The sequence below is a fragment of the Schistocerca gregaria genome, chromosome 6, assembly GCF_023897955.1.
Source record: "Schistocerca gregaria isolate iqSchGreg1 chromosome 6, iqSchGreg1.2, whole genome shotgun sequence".
Lineage (NCBI taxonomy): Eukaryota > Metazoa > Arthropoda > Insecta > Orthoptera > Acrididae > Schistocerca > Schistocerca gregaria.
In genome coordinates, this window is record NC_064925.1 from 391,141,089 (window position 1) to 391,161,022 (window position 19,934).

Sequence of the window (19,934 nt, forward strand, 5' to 3'; positions counted from 1 at the left end):
ATTCTGGTGTGTGTTCGAGTAATGAGTTAGATACCAGTAGAGCAGTGCCTGATAGATTAATGTTACCAGTTGATGTTAGTGATGTTGTGTCTGAATGTGTTTGTGAAAATGGAAAAGAAGATCTAATTAGTGATAGAGTACTAAGTGTAGTCAATGACTATAGTAGCAAATGTCAATATGGTGATCAAAAAGCAAGGTCTCAAATGAAATTTGTCAAAGTGTGCACTTAGATGATAATATTGCTATGAAAAATTCGGGACAGTCTCCTGATAGTAATATGATTAGTGAACGTGTACAAGCAGTGGAGGAAGGGAATGTGTGTGTTGAAATCAGTAGCTTGCAGATAGATTTGAGGGACCTCTGCAAAAACAATTACAGTACCCAGTTACTGAAAGTACCACAAAACCAAATAAACAACCAGCAAATAGTAAACTTGTATTGAAGAATGTATACTCTATGCCACACAGACGTTTGTACACCTTGTTAAGACATGTTATGAATATTCTGACCCAATAATAATAAAAACAATAATTGAAAGAAAATCACAACTCCACTGCTTTTTGCATTTGCAAACACTGAGAAGTGAGAAATTGGATAACTTAAGACATTTGACACTAATACTGTAAAATATTTTTTGTAGTTTATATTCATATTTCTTTTGTGTGTGAATATTTGCATATTTTTTCCTATATTTTGTCTATTCATAGAGTTGGAGTTGAAAAGGGTATATTTGAACATTTGTGTATACTTTTACCTGGCATAGATTGGGGGTGGTTTGATTTTTGTGTAGGACCATTTGAATTTGTTGTAATTTGGACTTAGGAATGTGACACAGCTGAAATTGTGCAGACAACCTTAATCACCCATTTAGCATCATGACATTTGTTCTTTGATATTTGACACACCATTGGAAATTTATTTGTTGTTGTTGAAGGTGTGTTCTTCATTTATGCTGTGTTCTGCTATGGATTATTTTTCTGTGTGACCTAGTCGCACACATCTGATATGTTCTTCGCAGCTTTTAGATATACAGCGCTGTGTTTGCCCAATGTATTGTTTACCGCATTTGCATGGTATGCTGTATACTCCTGGTGTGTAGAGGTTCATTGCGCTTTTGGCAGAATGTAGGAGCTCCCTCGTCTTTGGTGGTGATTGGAGAATGGTTTTGATATTGTATTTGCCCAGAAGTCGTGCAATTTTGGCGAAGAGCAGGCCCACGTACGGAAGGAAAGCGAGTCGTTTGTCTTCATCATCATCATCATCATCATCATCATCTTCTTCTTCTTCTTCTTCTTCTGGGGTTCTCACTGCTTCCTCATTCCTTTTGAGCACCCTGTTGATCTGCCTTTCACCGCAGCCATTTTGGTGGAAGACTTCCCTCACGTGCTGCAACTCGGGTGGTAGGCTGTCTTTGTCGCAGATGGTGGGGAGTGGCGGACAGTGCCACCATACTATACCTCCCCCTCCCTTCCCCAGCCTCCTCCTCACCCAGTCACCACTCCCATCATGCACTGGTGCTGCAGTTCATAGTGTGGTCTCAGCTCTCTCAGACTGCATATGTGTGTGCAAGTTGCGTTTATGCGATTTTGTATATATGCATGTGTGTATGTGAGTCTACTGCTGACAAAGGCCTTAATGGCTGAAAGCTGTAACTGTGTGAATCTTTAAATAACTTTATATTTATTTTTTTACGGTAGCTATTTTCCAGGACTTTTACTGCGACAGATTGCCAGCTACGATGAGTAAATTAACACATAGTAACGTTTTAATGTTTGTTGTGGCTATCAACTGTTTGTCTATATTGTGAATCTAATTTCTGCTGAATATTGGTTTTGCCTAGAAATGAAAGACTAAGCATTCAAGTGTCACTTTGACATTTCATGTACTTTCATTTTGGACCATGTATGCCCAACATCAGTTACTCCAGTCTTATGCCAATGAACATCTCCCCCAAATAACACACAAGGAAAACAAAAGACAGCATTACTTTCTTCACATCCACAAATCCATTTCTTTTTTGGTAAATTTCTGGACTGAATTTAAGGCATCAATTTTTTTGTTTGCTACTACAGATCCAGATTTGGGAGTGGCCTACCTAGTGTTTTTTATCTGAGGGTCCTGTCACTAAGTGGCGTTTTTAATCACTCATTTACTTTGTTCATGTTTACTATTTTCACATTCAACAGAATTTTCCCTTACACATAACACTGTGCCGAGAGCTATGTATGGTCAATCACATGGCCTGACAATAACTGCAACGTGTTTGTTCAGAACTGTATCATACGAATGTAATGAGTATAAACAGAAATACTACACCGTTGTTTGGAAAACAGATGCTCAACAGGTGGTGAATATGTTAGTTTTTTTGTTCTATAGCAATAGCCTTGCTGTTGTGAAATATACCAATATTGAAATAATGCCTCTTAGTTTCAAAATATAAGGCCATACTTACATTCAAATTACATATAGCTATTTATAATGAGATTTAAGTGTATTATTTCTGTATTCAATTTAATTAAGCATTAATTAGCGTTTAGGGAAGCATTAGCATTAACTTGCTGAAAGATTGTAAACCTGGATTACAAGAAATTTGCGCCCCGATGTATTCTAACATGTTTGCTAGATGGCACATCATGCTTCTATAGGTCCTGCATTTTACTGCTCTCTGGCGGAAAGAACGTGAAGCTCTGAGTCAGACTAACTATGGCTCTACCTCCGCGATAAGAAGCATGTAGAAACCAACAGCTGAGCCTTTCTCACAGCCCTTATGAGGGCAGACGGTGCCAATCTGTAGTTGGTTCCAAGCTTCAGAAAACTACTGCGAGAGCATCAAAAAATACATACTCTGAAACAATGTTTTATGCGCAGTTCATATAGATTTTGCTTTCTTTCTTTCTTTTTTACACAAGTGCTGTCTTGGCACAGCAGCACTACCTCAGAAGCCATCCCTGGTTGCACATATTTTCGACATAATTTTTTTAACAGTAGGAAATTTGCCTGTCTTGTACATATTTAACGCAACTCACCTTGGAACATGGTTGTCAAAATCATCTAAATCCGTGACAGGTTTCTCACGATTGTGATGTTTTCCTAGTGATCTGAATACTGGGCTTCCACTTGTCTGGACAGATAAATTACCTTCTCTGCCAATCCAATGAACACTTCTCAAGCTGATGCCACTCGCTTCTGCTGTGCTTTCCTAAGAGCTGGCAACATCTGTGATAGGTCCACCGTTTTCTGTTTCATGCATGAAGAAAGTGTGTATCCCCTAAATTATGTCCCTCACTTCCTGATGGGGAATTTTTGCTTACCACCATCAGCCATGACAAATTGTAACAAACTGAATAAAAATTCACCGAATAACCGTCACAAACATGTTTAACACTCGCACTGCCCATGACATTCACAGTAGAGTACTAAGATAACTACTGAATGTTTATTGGGTGTTGGAGGATGATGTCATGTCAGATGCACAGAACGAGCCTAAACTCGGATCCAACTATAGTGGTGCACTGCTCAACACAATTATGCCAATTAAATATCTACGAACAATGTTGCAAAACCATATGAAATGCAACAAGTATGTAAGGCCTGTAGTAGGGAAGCTCAATGAACAACATCAGTTTATTGGAGAATTGTAGGGCTGTGTAGGTCATCTATAAAGGGGATCGCGTACAGAACATCAGAGTGAATCCATTCTTGAGCACTGCTCGAGGGTTTGGGATTCCCACCTGGTTGGATTGAAGAACACTTCCAACTGATTCAGAAAATGCTGCCAGATTTGCTACCGGTAGGATGGGCCAATATGCAAGTATTATGGAGATGCTTCGAGAACTCGAGCAGAGGACGCTGAATGGAAGACAATGCTTTTTCATGAAATACTGTTGAGAAAATTTAGAGAACCTGCATTTACGGCTGACTACTGAATCATGTAAAGACCACTAAGACAAGGTAAGAGAAATTAGGGCTCATAGAAAGGCAAACTGAGGTGTTACTGGATGGAGAAGTGATGGCTAGGGTCTCGTAAACCGACATACGGCAGGGAGAGTGGTGTGCTGACCACATGCCCCTCCATGTCTGCATCCAGTGGCGCCTGTGGGATGACACGGTGGCCGGTCGGTACCACTGGGCCTTCCAAGACCTGTTTTGAAGGAGTTTAGTATCTGCGAGTGGAAGAGGATAGGGAATGACTAGTAGTGGTACAAGGTACCCTTTGCCACACACCATACGTTGGCTTGTGGAGTATGTATGTAGATGTAGAACACACACACTTGTGTAGCTACATTGTGCAATGTGTGTTTAGCCGATGAAATGTAGAACTGTGTGTGTGTGTGTGTGTGTGTGTGTGTGTGTGTGTGTACTCTAGTTTGTTAAAAGGTTTGTCTGAACGGTAGCAAAGTTTTCATTCTTTTTTGTGTGCCTGTCTATGACTCAGCGCTTCCATTATTTGGTGTGTTGCCTCCTTTAATCCTAAATTATTTACACACTGACATTAAAGACAGAGCTCAGGAGGGTAGAGATGCATTAAAAAATTGTGCATGGTATTGTTGTAGCAATCATCCCAACCTTTGCCTGGAATAATTCTGCAAAATGTCGGGAAAGTGAAGAAGAGATCGGCTACGCATGAATCTAAGCTTCAGTCTTTATCTTAACTACTGCACCACCCTTTTTATCACATCAACTAGAATTCTGAATCAAATCCATTGGAGAACTACCACTACATGGCGACCCTAAAGTTAAATTACAATAAAACTGTCGTGTGTCACATTTACGGTGATAAATAGTCCAGGGTGCAATATACGTTTTCTCATATGTGAGAACGAATCACTACTCATCAAATAAAAAAGTTGCTACTAAGCAATGGACAGGAAAGTGGTGGTGTCAGTAGGCAAAAGTGTATGCGAATGTAAGGGTCGTGTGTGTGTGTGTGTGTGTGTGTGTGTGTGTGTGTGTGTGTGTGTGTTTTAGCTCTGGAAGCTAAACTATCTTCCATCATTAATATGCCCACAGTTAAGAGGGCTCTTCTATCATGTGGTTAGTCATATATCCTTGTATCCAGTTTGGAAGCTAAGCCAAAACCACATTTGCTATCATCTAGAAAGAAGAGTTTGTCAGGTATCATATTTTTCACAAAAGAAAGATGCCAACTCATTGTTTCCAGATATATGTATTCAACGTGAATAAGTTATTTTACATGCAAGAGGTGAAAGCAAGAAATGATGAGAAAATTATTTATTTTGTTTTATCTTTCGTAACTCAAAGTTTGGAAATTAAAATCTTGTTTCTTTCCTGATGGTACCAACAACAACCTACAATTGAGCAAAGAGGAACAGCAGCTTGAGTGAATAAGAGCACTCAACCTGGCCATTAGAAAGTCGTAGCAGTGCCACTAAGGCAAGAAAAACATCTGTGGTACACCAAACTTTTTCTTCTCATGAAAAGATCACTATGCTATGCTAAAGAATAAGAAATGATGTAGTCACCAATAAAACATAAAATGACAGCCATCTCGGAATGTAATAACTTATGAAAAACTAAAATACCTGTGAAACAGTATTTTTATTAATAGTAAAGAATTTCATATTCTGCATTTCTGAATCTACATTATAAACAACAGAAAGTGTTCTGTTTGCCATTCCAAGAAAAACTGTTTTGATTGCACTGCACTGTCATTATGAACAACATTTAAGTAATATACTAGTATACACACAGAAATCATACCAATCACAATAAGTCTTATGCCTCGTGACAGAAGCGGTACAAAACATAATTCACTATTTCTTTAACAGTCGAGATGAATCATACTCCTCAAATTATTCTAACAGGCAAAACTGCTTATAAGAGCCAACCAGTTGAATACACAACTGTGAATAGGAGCATATGTAAGAAGCAATCAAGAAGTAGCAAACCAAGATACACAGCCCTGCTTGTACAGTAACGGATACATTGTGTGACAAGCCAAAACATTACAAACTTCTCGATCGAGTATACTGTTGTCAGTTACACAGACACTATCAAGTCATATATTATGTTGATATAAGAATATTGTGATTTATAGTGTAGAAAATGCACGTGCTTATGTAACAGATTAGAAAGACTACTGATAGATATCTAAAGCCTGATAAATTGCTGGGACAAGTCACTCTGAGAGATGAAAGGAATGAGATGATTATGATGTGTGTTCTAACTGAATATAGTAAAACAGGTTGTGCAAGCACAAAGAAAAGATGTACTCACTTTGGTACCAATACAGCCACACTGAGGGGCAGTACAAAATTGGTCTTCTTGGGATTGGGTGGGAGGAGGGGGATGGGTAACTGAAATGGACAATGGGTCAGTCTTACTGGAGATAATATTAAGTACGCGAGTAACCTGCATTAGTTTGTTTCATGATGAAGGATAGATAACATATTTCACAGCACCATCAGAAATGTTCAATCAGTATTTCTGAAGGGAACACACAGTTTTGCAGTAATATTTGCATAAATTGGATGTAGAGCTCTGTGGACCAACAGCTCAACAACAGAACCTGAAACTTGTAGCTAGTACATTTTCCAGTATCAGTCTCACTGACCATTTGCCACACCTCTATCCTGGCCATTGATCTTATTTTTTTCTCCTATTTAAACAAGAGAAAAATGAGTTACAAGGGCTGGGGGGATGGGGAAGGAAAAACAGCAGGAGGAAAAAGGAATCAACATACTAAGTGAGGTTTAAGAATAAGGCAATAAACAGAGGACTGAACCTGTGGAAATGCAAGTGATGGAGAAGGAAACTGTATATCAATCTGAACCTAACCTACTTCAAGATCAGAATCATTTTGTGACCCAACAGCACACTCAATGAAAGTTGTTACAAGTAAGGAGAGTTTGTAAACATCAGACACACAACTGTTACGGCATAAGAGTGTGCTCATTATTCTAATAACACATTCCTATTGTAATATCTATAGTGCTTATCAATTACAGAACATAGAACTAATATCACAACTTACCTATAACCAGGGTGCTTGCACAGCAAAGGTGACAACACTATAACTTCGTATTCACATGTAGAAATCTCCTTCAAAGAAGTAATTTCATGTTTTGGATGGGCAAAACAAACATACAAAACTCTTGTCGTCCTTGGCTTCTGATTGAGATCACAAATGGTTCCATCCGTCATATTGATTTCCAAGTACGGCATGTTGACTCCCTCAATTCTCTTTGTTGGAATGGGTTGCTTCTCTTTAGCTTGTTTTTCCAGTTCATCAACTACAGAACACATGAACCAACATGGCAAACAATACTTTTAGACAAACTACTGACATATTGGTGTAAAGAACCATGCTATTAATCCCCAAACAAAATAAACTAAACTATACTTTTACTGCAAAAAGTCATAGCATTCAGTAGAAACGTTCCTTTTCCATAAAGCATTAATAAATGAAAAACTTAACGTAGTAAATAATTCTATGGTATGCAGAGATTTCTTCTTTGATGCTTCACTTTGCCTGTTATTGGAGAAGATGGGGTGGGTTGAGGTGGGAGACACTTCTGCCATTTAATGGAGATACTACAATAGATATTTCTTTACTTCTCGTTGCCTTTTGTTCCATTACTGATGATATATAAAAATTTCTTACTGGCACCAGTGTGCAGCACTATACTCACCTGTGACCATTTTTTTGAAGTAGAGGCAAATGGCACAGTAAATATGAGGGGCTGTGCTTCGGTAAACACCTACGATATTCATATACCGACCTTCGGTACATGAACGTTACCACAGCAATTGATGAGGTGCACGCCACTACAGGTGCATGTCCAAGTGATCCACATGTTGGGCACATTTCTTTACCTCCATAAGCTATTATTGAATGTCCAGATATTTGAGAACCACAGCAATAATTCGGTTACATGTCACAGACCTGTACTGTGAAATGGGTAAATCCCACTCCTAAGTATTCAGGTAATCTTGGACTGTTGAAGCTAAGAATTAAAGATGCTATTTTATTCCGATTCTCAGTTTACTTGTTTCATGATGCTGTGTCAAGCTGATACCCCTACTTCCCACAGCTCACTCAGCTCTGATGCTGGGATATTGTACATCAGGTCTTTGCCTGTTACAATATGTTTGCCAAAACTGAGTGTGCTGTGTGATTCTACTGCAATTGGGTATTCTTGTTAACATATTGTTCTGACAAGCACAATTATCAATTTCACTACTGTACACCAAACATTTCATGGGTTGCCTGGCTGAACACATGTTCTGTTAAGCAGTTCGACTTTTCCATAGAAAAGCCAATTATGTGCGAAACTGCTCAAGAACTCACTCACTTCAACCCCCCCCCCCCGTCCTTTCTTTAAGGATAATTATACTTTTTCCTTTTTGCCATCATTATTGCATGATTTATAATCTATGAAAGAACTAAAATAAATATGAATAACTGACCTTGAAAGCTTGGTCTTCTTTGATGTGTGTCACCGTTTAAGGTATATCAAACACAAATGCGCCAGTACAATTTTAAATAATGGCTTAAATGGCTGGTCTTCTGAGCCCAAAGTTTTTCTAAGTGGTTCTGAGCCCAAAGTTTTTCTAAGTGGCTGGTCCTCAAGTGTTAAGTTTTGAGTGAGAGTCAAATGTCCTGTGATTTAAGGACTTCATCACACATTCTCACACATAACGTAATTGATCTTGCCTAAAAGAAAATTTACTCTGCAATTCTTGTTGAGACCAGTTAGAAATGTAAACAGCTGTGACATAACGCTCACTAAAAGCACTCTGTTTTCCATAGTATTGCACAGTTTTTATCCTAAAGCCTTTGCCACATTTTGCTTTCGGCACATGCTCGTACGTATGCAGTGTATTTTGTTGTAAATTATACTTTTTCTCTGCAACTAAAGTTTTATTTTGGTATTATTCTCTATTTACGTTTTATTGTCGCAGTACTATTCTCCAGTAGTGGGTTAAAGTAAACTCATTCTTACCAGTCCCAATTATAAAAATTTTACTGAAAACTAAAACAATGACAAATCCCAGGAATTCTAAAAAAAAAAACTGTTGAGTTTTTCTCAGCCTTTTTCCGGATAGAAAAATTCACACATTTTCCCAGATTTTCCAATTGTCCTGGAGCCTATACACCATGTTCAACAGTCATCCATCCTATTGGCATGCAGTCCATCTTGAAGTAGATGTTGTGTTTAAACTAAAGATTTATATGTCAGTCACGATTTGGGCAATTATGGAAGGATGCCCCTTCCCTAAGACACACACAATGTTTCATTGTCCTGCCTAATTCTGGCCACTGAACATCCCTACAATCAGTTATAGAGAACTGGGTCACTCACCAGTCCTCAGCTCCAGGTCCCCACTCACTAGTCCTCAGCTCCAGGTCCCCGGGTTCATCAGGCCTATATTCGTCCACTGAGGGGGGTACATAGATAGTGGTGGCACTAATAGTAGTAGTTTTAATCATGGGTGGATCACATCTTCTACGATACTGGACATATGATGGATTAAAACCAATAAACATGTTTTATATATACAGATATTTACATGCTTTGAGGTCTAGTTTGACAAAGATGAGATCAGTAGTCGCTGCGGCCTTATAGCAAAAACCATACCAGTATTTTTCTAAATTATTTGAGGGAAACCTTGGAAAAGTTCTGTTGGAAGGTGGATGTATGAAGAGCTCTATCAGAGCAGATGGGCAGCGATTCAAGCCATCGTCCTCCTGAATACATGGCCAGTCTCTTAACAGTAGTACAACCTCGTTTGACGAGGACAGTTAGACTTGCACAAAGAAAATTGAAGTTGTACTACACAATCGGGAAGCCCTTTTTTCTTCAACCATGTGTTCATAAAAGAATGTTGAATCCCCTGGTGGACATCCAAGTATGTAAAAGGAACTTAAGAATATGAACAGATATCGGCATCAGTGAAGGAAAAGGAAAAGATGTCAATAAAGGAGGAAAAACTGAACATAACAGCAAAAAGGTATTTGGTATATGACAAAACTATGGTCAGGTATGCACGAAGAAGAGGACAGTACATATACAAGAGATCACTATTAACTTAACACCGCTGTGAAACGAAGAAGTATACCAAACGAAACAGTGTACACTGGAGACATAAGCAAGGAGACAGCTTTTCAAATACATTCATAGCCACTATAGTAGGTAAGAAGCAACAGAGGCAAGGTAAAGCATATAGGGCATAAAAAACTAAATGGATCTAGGTTAATACACAAATGAAAAATAATAGTGGACAAATGGATTAGAGTTAATGGAAAACAATGGCAAGATTAAAAAATATAAAAAATTTCAATAGTAAACTAACAACAATGTAGAAAAAGATAGATTGCAACTTATCATAAATATGACACGTTAAGTTGCTGACACTTACACATAAGCCTTCGGTCACAAACTTCGCAAGAAAAAGAAATAGAAACACACACCACTCACTCATTCATTCAAGCAAGTACACTTAATCCATATATGACTACCCACTCCAGCAGCTCAGACCAGAATGCAATTGTCATGCGGAATGGAAGCAGCACTCTGAAGGAGGCAAGGAAAGGATAACAGGGCACAGGTGGGAGGAGGGAGGAGCACTGTCTGGCAGAGTGTGTAGGGACTACACTGCCAACAGACACAATGTCAGGGGATTGTGGGACATGGTGGTTGGGAAAATGAAGTGAAAAAGAAGAGAAGCAGGGAACAAAAGGTGGATGCATTGGCAGAGGGTGGTGCACAAAGAAGGTGGGAGAAGAAAAGAGGAGAAGGTAATAGGAAGAGGGGGTGGAAACTACTGGGCGGAGAATGCGGGGACAGAATGTTATGGGAGTGGGACGATGTGTTGCAAGGATCGCTCATCTGCGCAGTTAAGAAAAGCTGGTGGTGGAGGGGGAGGATCCAGATGGCTTGGATAGTGAAGCAGCCATTGAAATCAAGCATGTTATGTTCAGCTGCATGTTGTGGCAAAGCATGATCTACTTTGCTCTTGGTCACAGTCTGGCAGTCGCTGTTCATCCTGGTGGAAAGCTGGTTGGTAGTCATAACTAAGATCCCATACAGCAAATGACAAACTGAATGATGATGAAGATGAAGAAGGAATATTTGGGTACTCCCCAGATTTATCTTAATAAAATCTTACAACCAGAGTGAAAAAAGGTATCATATACATGAAAGTCAATACATTGTTTTGGAATCTGTGTGTCTACACAAAATGGTAATGCTAAATAAACATCCCAGTTTCACTTACACAACTTGTGGTACTGTGCCATATTCCATCGACCTAGGTAAAATTCTTGATGTTTCACTCTCTTTCCTTCACGTTCTTCATGGAATTGACGGATGTATCTGCCATGACACAGCTCGTAAGTCCAGTATGATTCAAGCTTAAATAAAAAGCACATAAATAATATACTCATAGGGGAGTGCTTAAAAAATACGAAAGTATAATAGTAAAAAAATCAAAAGCAGGAATGAGAATAAAGAACAAAATGAAAGTAACAGATTGTATTCAATATGCAATCAACACTTTACCACCTTGCTGTAGCCTTGCTGGCAGGTGCCACTGTGTCTGATTGCTGCATATAGATTATCTAATTTGCAAGACACACACATCATATAATAAGTAAATCAGCAAAAATAATGCATTGTTAATCAAATCAGGGTGCATTCAATTTTATAAGCCAGCCCAACAATGTGTTGATACTTTAGTAACATTTTCATAAAATTTCAATGTTGTGTACTGTATGAATCACAGGTAATATAATCTTAATTCCTCTTAATCAATTAAAATAAACTGTCGTATTTTCACAAACATTTTACAGACAGTTTAAGTACCCTGGTGTATTAACTACTTCTGGACAGGATAAATAACACCTAGCCAATTATTGAATTATTGTGCCAGACAGTAGCAAATACTTTATAATACACAATTTTTAGTACTGGCACCGCCATGCGCAAAAGCATAATATTTGTATTCCAAGAGAACGGGGGACATCACATTCTAGGTGATGCATTTATGAGCTCGCATTAGGTTTCTCATGCATTTTGACTTTTTCAGTTTATTTCACATGCTAAGAAGCAATAAAATAGTGAATGCACAATATCACTGCTGTAAAAATAAACTCAGTAACTGTCAAACTCCACTAATGAAAACTTCTAGCAGATTAAAACTGTGTGTTGGAGTAGGCCTCGAACCTGGACCCTTGCCAGGAAGTTTCAAAACAGAGTATAGTCTACTATAGAGTGACAAATGCATTCTGGAAACAATCCCCTAGGCTTTGGCTATGTCATTTCTCTGCAATATCCTTTCTTCAATGAGTGTTAGTCCCACAAGTTGTGCAGGAGAACTTCTATGAAGTTCAGAAAGTAGTAGAGTGGTACTGGCAGAAGTAAGGCTGAGAGAGTGGGATAAAGAAGAGGGTTCTGAGTTTGAGTCCCAATCCAGTACATTGTTTTTACCTGCCACAAAAGTTTCAAAACAGCACACACTCCACTGGACAGTGAAAAGCTCTAGGTAATATTTGGAATCTGCTATCACCAGTTAGTGACAACAAAGATCTTGTGATTTATCTTCAGAGGTGATGCTACTAAATCAGACTTTACCTGCATGTTCTGTCAATATTTCCAGCTCACTTTAATACATTGCATTCACAATCAAATTCTCAATTCTAAATACATTTATTTTGTGATAATAAACTGTTGCTTACCCGATGCGAGCACGGTGCAGACGGTGGAAACACTGCTGACAGTAATTCAAGTGGATTTTGCCCATCATATGTTTCTACAGAGTCCTGTAAAAAAATAATAAGAGCTGCTGCACTGGTGACTAAAAATATACTTTTAACTCATTCTGAAAGCTGGATAAAATAATGGAATCAGTGTAATCCATGAAAGTGAATTAGAAGCCAGAAGTAAAAAACACAGCTCACAGCACCTGTCATGTTGCAGATAAAGTCTCAATCTCATCATTCGCTACTTCTTGTAGGTGTAATGGTTCATCACAAATGGCATCATTTAGTGTTGATGTTGTGTTCACATAACATTTTGTCATATCCTATCAGTTGGAACAGTAGCCTGCTTCTTTTATTTTATTTATTTAAAATGTAAGGAAAAGATAGATTGCTACTTACCATTATGATAACATGTTAAGTGCTGCCAGGGATGACGGTCATGTGTGTTTGAGGTGTGCTTGTTTGTGTGACCAAATGTGTGTGTGTTTTTTTCTGATGAAGGTTGTATCTGGAAGCTAATGTGTAAGTGTCTTTTAACTGTGCCTGTCTGCAACTTAACACGTCATGTTTATGTTAGGTAGCAATCTATCTTTTCCTTACATTGTAAGTAAAGTAAATAAAATAAAATTAAAAAAGTAAAAGCAGACTATTCACCAACTAAAAGACAGGACATGACAAAACTTCAAATGAACACACCGTCAACACTAAATGATGCCATTTGTGATGGACCATTACACCTACAAGAGGAACATACCAATATGATGGTAATTTCATCTGCAACATGACAGTTGCTGTGAGCTATGTTGTTATGTGTTATAGCTATCTTCACCATAACCAGCTCACAGCTCCTGAAGAGGAATAGGTCAGCTGCTGAAATACAGTGCAGAAAAATGGAATCAACAACTAAGAAGGCACACCATTAGCTGATCACAACAAGAAAACCAGAGAGATGACGCAAAAATATCTTTTGGGCAGAGCTTTAAACCATATAATAAACAAAAGTACGCAACATGAGAAGATTTGGAAGACAAACTACAGAAGAGTCTCTCTCTCTCTCTCTCTCTCTCTCTCTCTCTCTCTCTCTCTCTCTCCCCCCACTCAAAGCCAGTATACCAGTGTGGAGGTAAAGAAATCCAACTCTCCATTATTAATAATTATGGAAAGGATAGATTGCTACTCATCGTGAAGATGACATGTTGAGTCTGGCATGAACAGCCACAGATAGCAGTTGTATGTGTCTGCAGTGTGCTTGCTTTCGTGAATGTGTGAGTGTTTTTCTTTTCTGCTGAATACTCTGCCAAAAGCTTAATGTGCAATAGTCTTTTCGTTGTGCCTGTCAGCAACTCAACATGTCATCTTCACTGTGAGTAGCAATCCATCCCTTCAATATTTGTTGCTGTTCCAATGTGGACTTTACACTGTTTGATTCTTCATTATTAATGAGAGTCAATGTTCAGCACTTCCATTTAAAACTTAATTTCTCATGTATTTTAGGGCAAACCCCCCCTGTGTTCCTTCATCTGAATCATGGTGCATCTCAGTGGCCACCAATAGTGGTGCGAGGGAGGAGCAAACATAGGGAAAATTGTGGATCACAGACCATGGACAGTGTGTTTCTGCTCATTTATTGTTTAGACAGGAAAAGAGAAAGCACACGTAGAGCTGCACTACTGTAGCTAAGAGCATGACAAATGATGATCACTGTATAATATTGATAAGTTTGTTGTCAACAGAAGAATAAATCTGAAACCATATCCAACACAAATGCTAAAATTTGTCTGATGTAATTAGTTTTGGTGACATATTAAAAGTGCCAAAGTGTCACAAAAAACTGCTTAAGTATCAAAGCTAAACATATAATCCTTGTGCACTGAACCTGCTTCTATCCACCCCTCTGTGAGACAGCTTACAAATATATTTCTAAAGATTTCTTCCTATACCATAATGGTGCATCTAGCAATTGTCATGTTGGAAAACCACAGCATTACTTACTAATACAGCACTTAACATTTCGGACACTTCCTTCCACATAATTCAGGCTTTCCAACATACATGCAACAGGAAAACATGCCATTCAAGGTGTTCTGACTATAAACAGAGAAGTAAATGATCACACTAAATATAAAAAGAAACAGTTACCTCACACACCACAAATGAGGAAGCAGAAACTATTTCTGTGGTACTGAATATTGGCCTCAACTGTGATCTCCAACCAAATAATAAGACTGCTGATACTATGACATATAAAAATGTCTGTTCTAAAACTGGACCAAAGCAATCACACTGTAGATCAGAAGTAGACTATCAGCTACTTCCTTTCTTTTCTCTCTTTTTTGGTGTTTTTGATCCCTTTAACACTGGATCTAAATTCTTTTCTTCCACAGGTCAACCACACACCAGACATCGAATTGCTTAGATTTTATACCTGTGTTAAGATGAATGCATTATGATTCAATTTTCTGTGTGTGTTTGTACTGCCCTCGCATATCCCAGAGCATACACTAAATTAGCTCTTCAAAACCTTATCACTCTGGCACAGATACCTGTTAACTACCTCCACTCCCTCTGGAAAATACCTCTTTTCTACAAACCCAAATTCCTCTACAACTGAAAACCTTATTCTCTAATAACTATGCCGACACACAAAATGCCACTTTAAAAAGGTGCCTAACATTCCAACCTCATACTCTCTTCTTCAAATAGCAGTATCCACCAAGAAACACAGCATCACATTCAACCTCTGCATTGACCTCTCAGAGTTGCCAAACCCTAGCTTGATGACCTGCTGCAGCCCCAGACTCACATTATGGGAGCCACACAGACCCTGAACACGTTTCCCCAAAAGAACTCTCAGTCCCATAGATGAGTCGGTTCTTTCCAGAGATCAATTTTAACCCTACATAAAATTCAATTATGGCCTAACTGTTGAAGATCCACTTTTATTTGGCTTGTTCACATAATGGAAACATTTTCTAAATATTTTCCCAAGAGAACAGACTTAGACCAATGCCTACAACGAACCCTGCCTCACTCAGTTTGCACCTCTAAGTAACTGTGACCCTCTGCAAATCATCATCTTCCCTGGAGACAAAGGCTCCACAATTGTTTTCATAAAGAGGCTTCCAGTCAGCTGTTGGGAAAGTTTGCCTACAAGCTCTGCTTCAATCATCCTGTTCAAAAGACCAGGATGACCTCCAATTTCTTCTCAAATTCCTAAAAGCTATGTTCCAAGTCTGTTTCCTTCTTTATTCCCATCATCCTCCAAATTCGCACTTTCTACATATTATTTAGATCCCCAGCCCAGCAACCCAACACACCACATCATGGCTGGTTACTGTGAGTGCTCCACTGACAGAATCTCTACAGAACTGGAATCAGAGATCTAATGATGAAACACTATCTAAACGTGAACACAAGCCATCTACAGAAATTCTCTCTAGCCCTCAGACTACTTGAACCCCTCATTCACACCACTAATATATATATATATATATATATATATATATATATATATATATAAATAAAACAGAAAGAAACTTCCACATGGGAAAAATATATTAAAAATAAAGATTCCAAGACTTACCAAGCGGGAAGGCGCCGGCAGACAGGCACATGAACAAAACACACAAACACACACACAGAATTACAAGCTTTCGCAACTGGCAGTTGCTTCGTCAGGAAGGAAGGAAGGAGAGGGAAAAATGAAAGGGTGTGGGTTTTAAGGGAGAGGGTAAGGAGTCATTCCAATCCCGGGAGCGGAAAGACTTCCCTTAGGGGAAAAAAAAGGACAGGTATACACTCGCACACACACACACACATATCCATCCGCACATACACAGTGTATGTGCGGATGGATATGTGTGTGTGTGTGTGCGAGTGTATACCTGTCCTTTTTTTTCCCCTAAGGGAAGTCTTTCCGCTCCCGGGATTGGAATGACTCCTTACCCTCTCCCTTAAAACCCACACCCTTTCATTTTTCCCTCTCCTTCCTTCCTTCCTGACGAAGCAACTGCCAGTTGCGAAAGCTTGTAATTCTGTGTGTGTGTTTGTGTGTTTTGTTCATGTGCCTGTCTGCCGGCGCTTTCCCGCTTGGTATATATATATATATATCCCCAAGACTTACCAAGGGGGCAAGCGCCGGTAGACAGGCACAATAAAATAACACACAAACACACACACAAAATTTCTAGCTTTCGCAACCAACGGCTGCTTCTTCAGGAAAGAGGGAAGGAGAGGGAAAGACGAAAGGATGTGGGTTTTAAGGGAGAGGGTAAGGAGTCATTCCAATCCCAGGAGCGGAAAGACTTACCTTAGGGGGAAAAAGGATAGGTATATACTCGCGCGCCCACACACACACACACACACACACACACACACACACACACACACACACACATCCATCCATACAAATACAGGCACAAGCAGACATATTTAAAGGCCAACCGTCGGTTGCGAAAGCTAGAAATTCTGTGTGTGTGTTTTATTTAGTGTGCCTGTCTACCGGCGCTTTCCCGCTTGGTAAGTCTTGGAATCTTTGTTTTTAATATATTTTTCCCATGTGGAAGTTTCTTTCTATATCTGGTTCAACCCGGTTCATTGGATTACAGATGGTAACTTCCATCTCACTAATCACTCAATCACTCTACCAAAACCTCTGTTTACATTAGACCTATTAGTCACCAATATTTGCACTTTGACATATGCCGCCGATACCATGATACCACAGTAAAGAGTCCTATGTACAGCCTGGCCATCAGTAGACATCATGTATGCAATGACAAATAGTTTCTCATCCAATATGTTGCAGGCCTTGCTGAATCTGTCCTTCCCAACTCGTCAAAAAAGAGATTTTCCATATCTTATCTTTGTAAAACATCTAATACCTCAAGGGAATTTACTGACCAACCACAAAGGAGAGACCCTCCCTCCGTCACTCAATACATGACCTGGAATAACTGAAACATGTTTTCTGGAAGGATTTTGACTACTACTCATCACCTCCTAAAATGAGGAACATTCTTCCCGTGTCTTTCTCTCTACAATGTAACAGTCTTGTACTACTCTCAGGGCTGCCAACTACTGTTGTTTTAGTAATAGTTGCTGTTGTTGTGGTGTTCTGCAGTCCAAAGACTGGTTTGATGCAGCTCTTCATGCTACTCTATCATGTGCAAGCCTCTTCATACCTGAGTAACTACTGCACCCTACATCCTTCTGAATCTGCTTAGTGTATTCATCTCTTGGTCTCCTTCTACAATTTTATCCTCCATGCTTCCTAATACTAAACTGGTGATCCCTTGATGCCTCATATCATGTCCAACCTACTGATCTCTTCTTCTAGTCAAGTTGTGCCACAAATTCCTCTTCTCCCCAATTCTATTTAGTACCTCTTCATTAGTTACATGATCTACCCATCTAATCTTTAGCATTCTTTTGTGCCGCCACATTTCAAAAGCTTCTATTCTCTTCTTACCTACACTGTTTATCATCCATGTTTCTCTTCCATACATGGCTACACTCCATACAAATACTTTCACAAAAGACTTCCTGACACTTAAATCTATACTTGATTTAACAAATTTCACTTCTTCAGAAATGCCAGTCTACATTTTATATCCTCTCTACTTCTACCACTATCAGTTATTTTGCTGCCCAAATAGCAAAACTCATCTACTATTTTAAATGTCTAATTTCCTAATCTACACTCATTTTCATAAATTAAGGATAATTGCAGAATGTGGTGCCACACAACTTGGCACTACGCAAAACTGGCACTAATAGCACAGGCACATAGGGAACGCACACGACACAGATCTGCAAGTCCACGGTATTGGTGATAAGCTGAGAAAACCATCCCAAAACACATGTGCTACAAAACGCCACTGTTTCCTGTGCATGAACCCCGACAGCAATATGGAATATGATCACCATGCACACGTACACAGCTCGCACAGTGGGTTGGCATACTCTGAATCAGGTGGTCGAGCAGCTGCTGGGGTATAGCCTCCCATTCTTGCACCAGCACCTGTCGGAGCTCCTGAAGTGTCTTAGGGGTTTGAAGACGTGCAGCGATATGTCAACCAAGAGCATCCCAGATGTGCTCGATGGGGTTTAGGTCTGGGGAACAGACAGGCCACTCCATTCGCCTAATATCTTCCGTACGCCTCTACGATGGCAGATCGGTGGGGCCGTGCTTTATCGTCCATTTGTCCACCAGGGGGAAAGTGGGACTCACTGCACCCCTGAAAAGGCGGACATACTGGTGCAAAAGATGCCCCGATACACCTGATGTGTTACAGTTCCTCTGTCAAAGACATGTAGGGTGTACGTGCACCAATCATAATCCCACCCCATACCATCAAACCACGACCTCCATACTGGTCTCTTTCAAGGACATTAAGGGGTTGGTATCTGGTTCCTGGTTCATGCCAGATGAAAACCCAGCGAGAATCACTGTTCAGACTATATCTGGACTCGTCCGTGAACATAACCTGGGACCACTGTTCCAATGACCATGTACTGTGTTCTTGACACCAGGCTTCAAGGGTTCTCCTGTGACCAGGGGTCAGTGGAATGCACTTTGCAGGTCTCCAGGCGAATAAACCATGTCTGTTCAGTCACCTGTAGACTGTGTGTCTAGAGACAATTGTTCCAGTGGCTGTAGTAAGGTCCCAAGCAAGGCTACCTGCAGTACTCCCTGGCCGTCTGTGGGCACTGATGGTGAAATATCATTCTTCTTATGGTGTTGTACACTGTGGACGTCCCGTACTGTAGTGCCTGGACATGTTTCCTGTCTGCTGGAATTGTTGCCATAATCCTGAGATCACACTTTGTGGCACACGGAGGGCCCGTGCTATGACCTGCAGTGTTTGACCAGCCTCCAGTCACCCTAGTATTCTACCCCTCATAACGTCAACAATATGTGTTCTTTAAGCCATTTTCAACACACAGTCACCATTAGCACGTCTGAAAACGACACAGTCACCATTAGCATGTCTGAAAACATCTGCACACTTACTTGCTGCACCGTACTCTGACATGCACCAACAAACCTCTGTATATGTGGACTGCTGCCAGAACCACTGTGCATCGCATGGTCATACCCCGAGGTGATTTAAACCCGCAAACCGCCCACCAGAGCATTGTTTCACCACGTATCAGCATTATCCTTAATATATGAGCATAAGTGTAATTCCCTCAGCATCACCTGATT

General features: G+C 39.7%; 1 protein-coding gene across 2 annotated transcripts in view; it reads right to left on the reverse strand.

The window, feature by feature from the left end:
* The window catches only part of LOC126278153 (endoplasmic reticulum lectin 1), an 89,543-nt gene that overhangs the window by 33,573 nt on the left and 36,036 nt on the right, over positions 1 to 19,934 (reverse strand). For both annotated transcript variants that reach the window (XM_049978052.1, XM_049978053.1), the window contains exons 3-5: positions 12,701 to 12,784; positions 11,242 to 11,377; positions 6,995 to 7,253 (exon numbers count right to left, since the gene is read on the reverse strand). In XM_049978052.1, the coding sequence (XP_049834009.1) occupies positions 6,995 to 7,253; positions 11,242 to 11,377; positions 12,701 to 12,784 (479 nt within the window). The remainder of the gene's footprint in view (positions 1 to 6,994; positions 7,254 to 11,241; positions 11,378 to 12,700; positions 12,785 to 19,934) is intronic.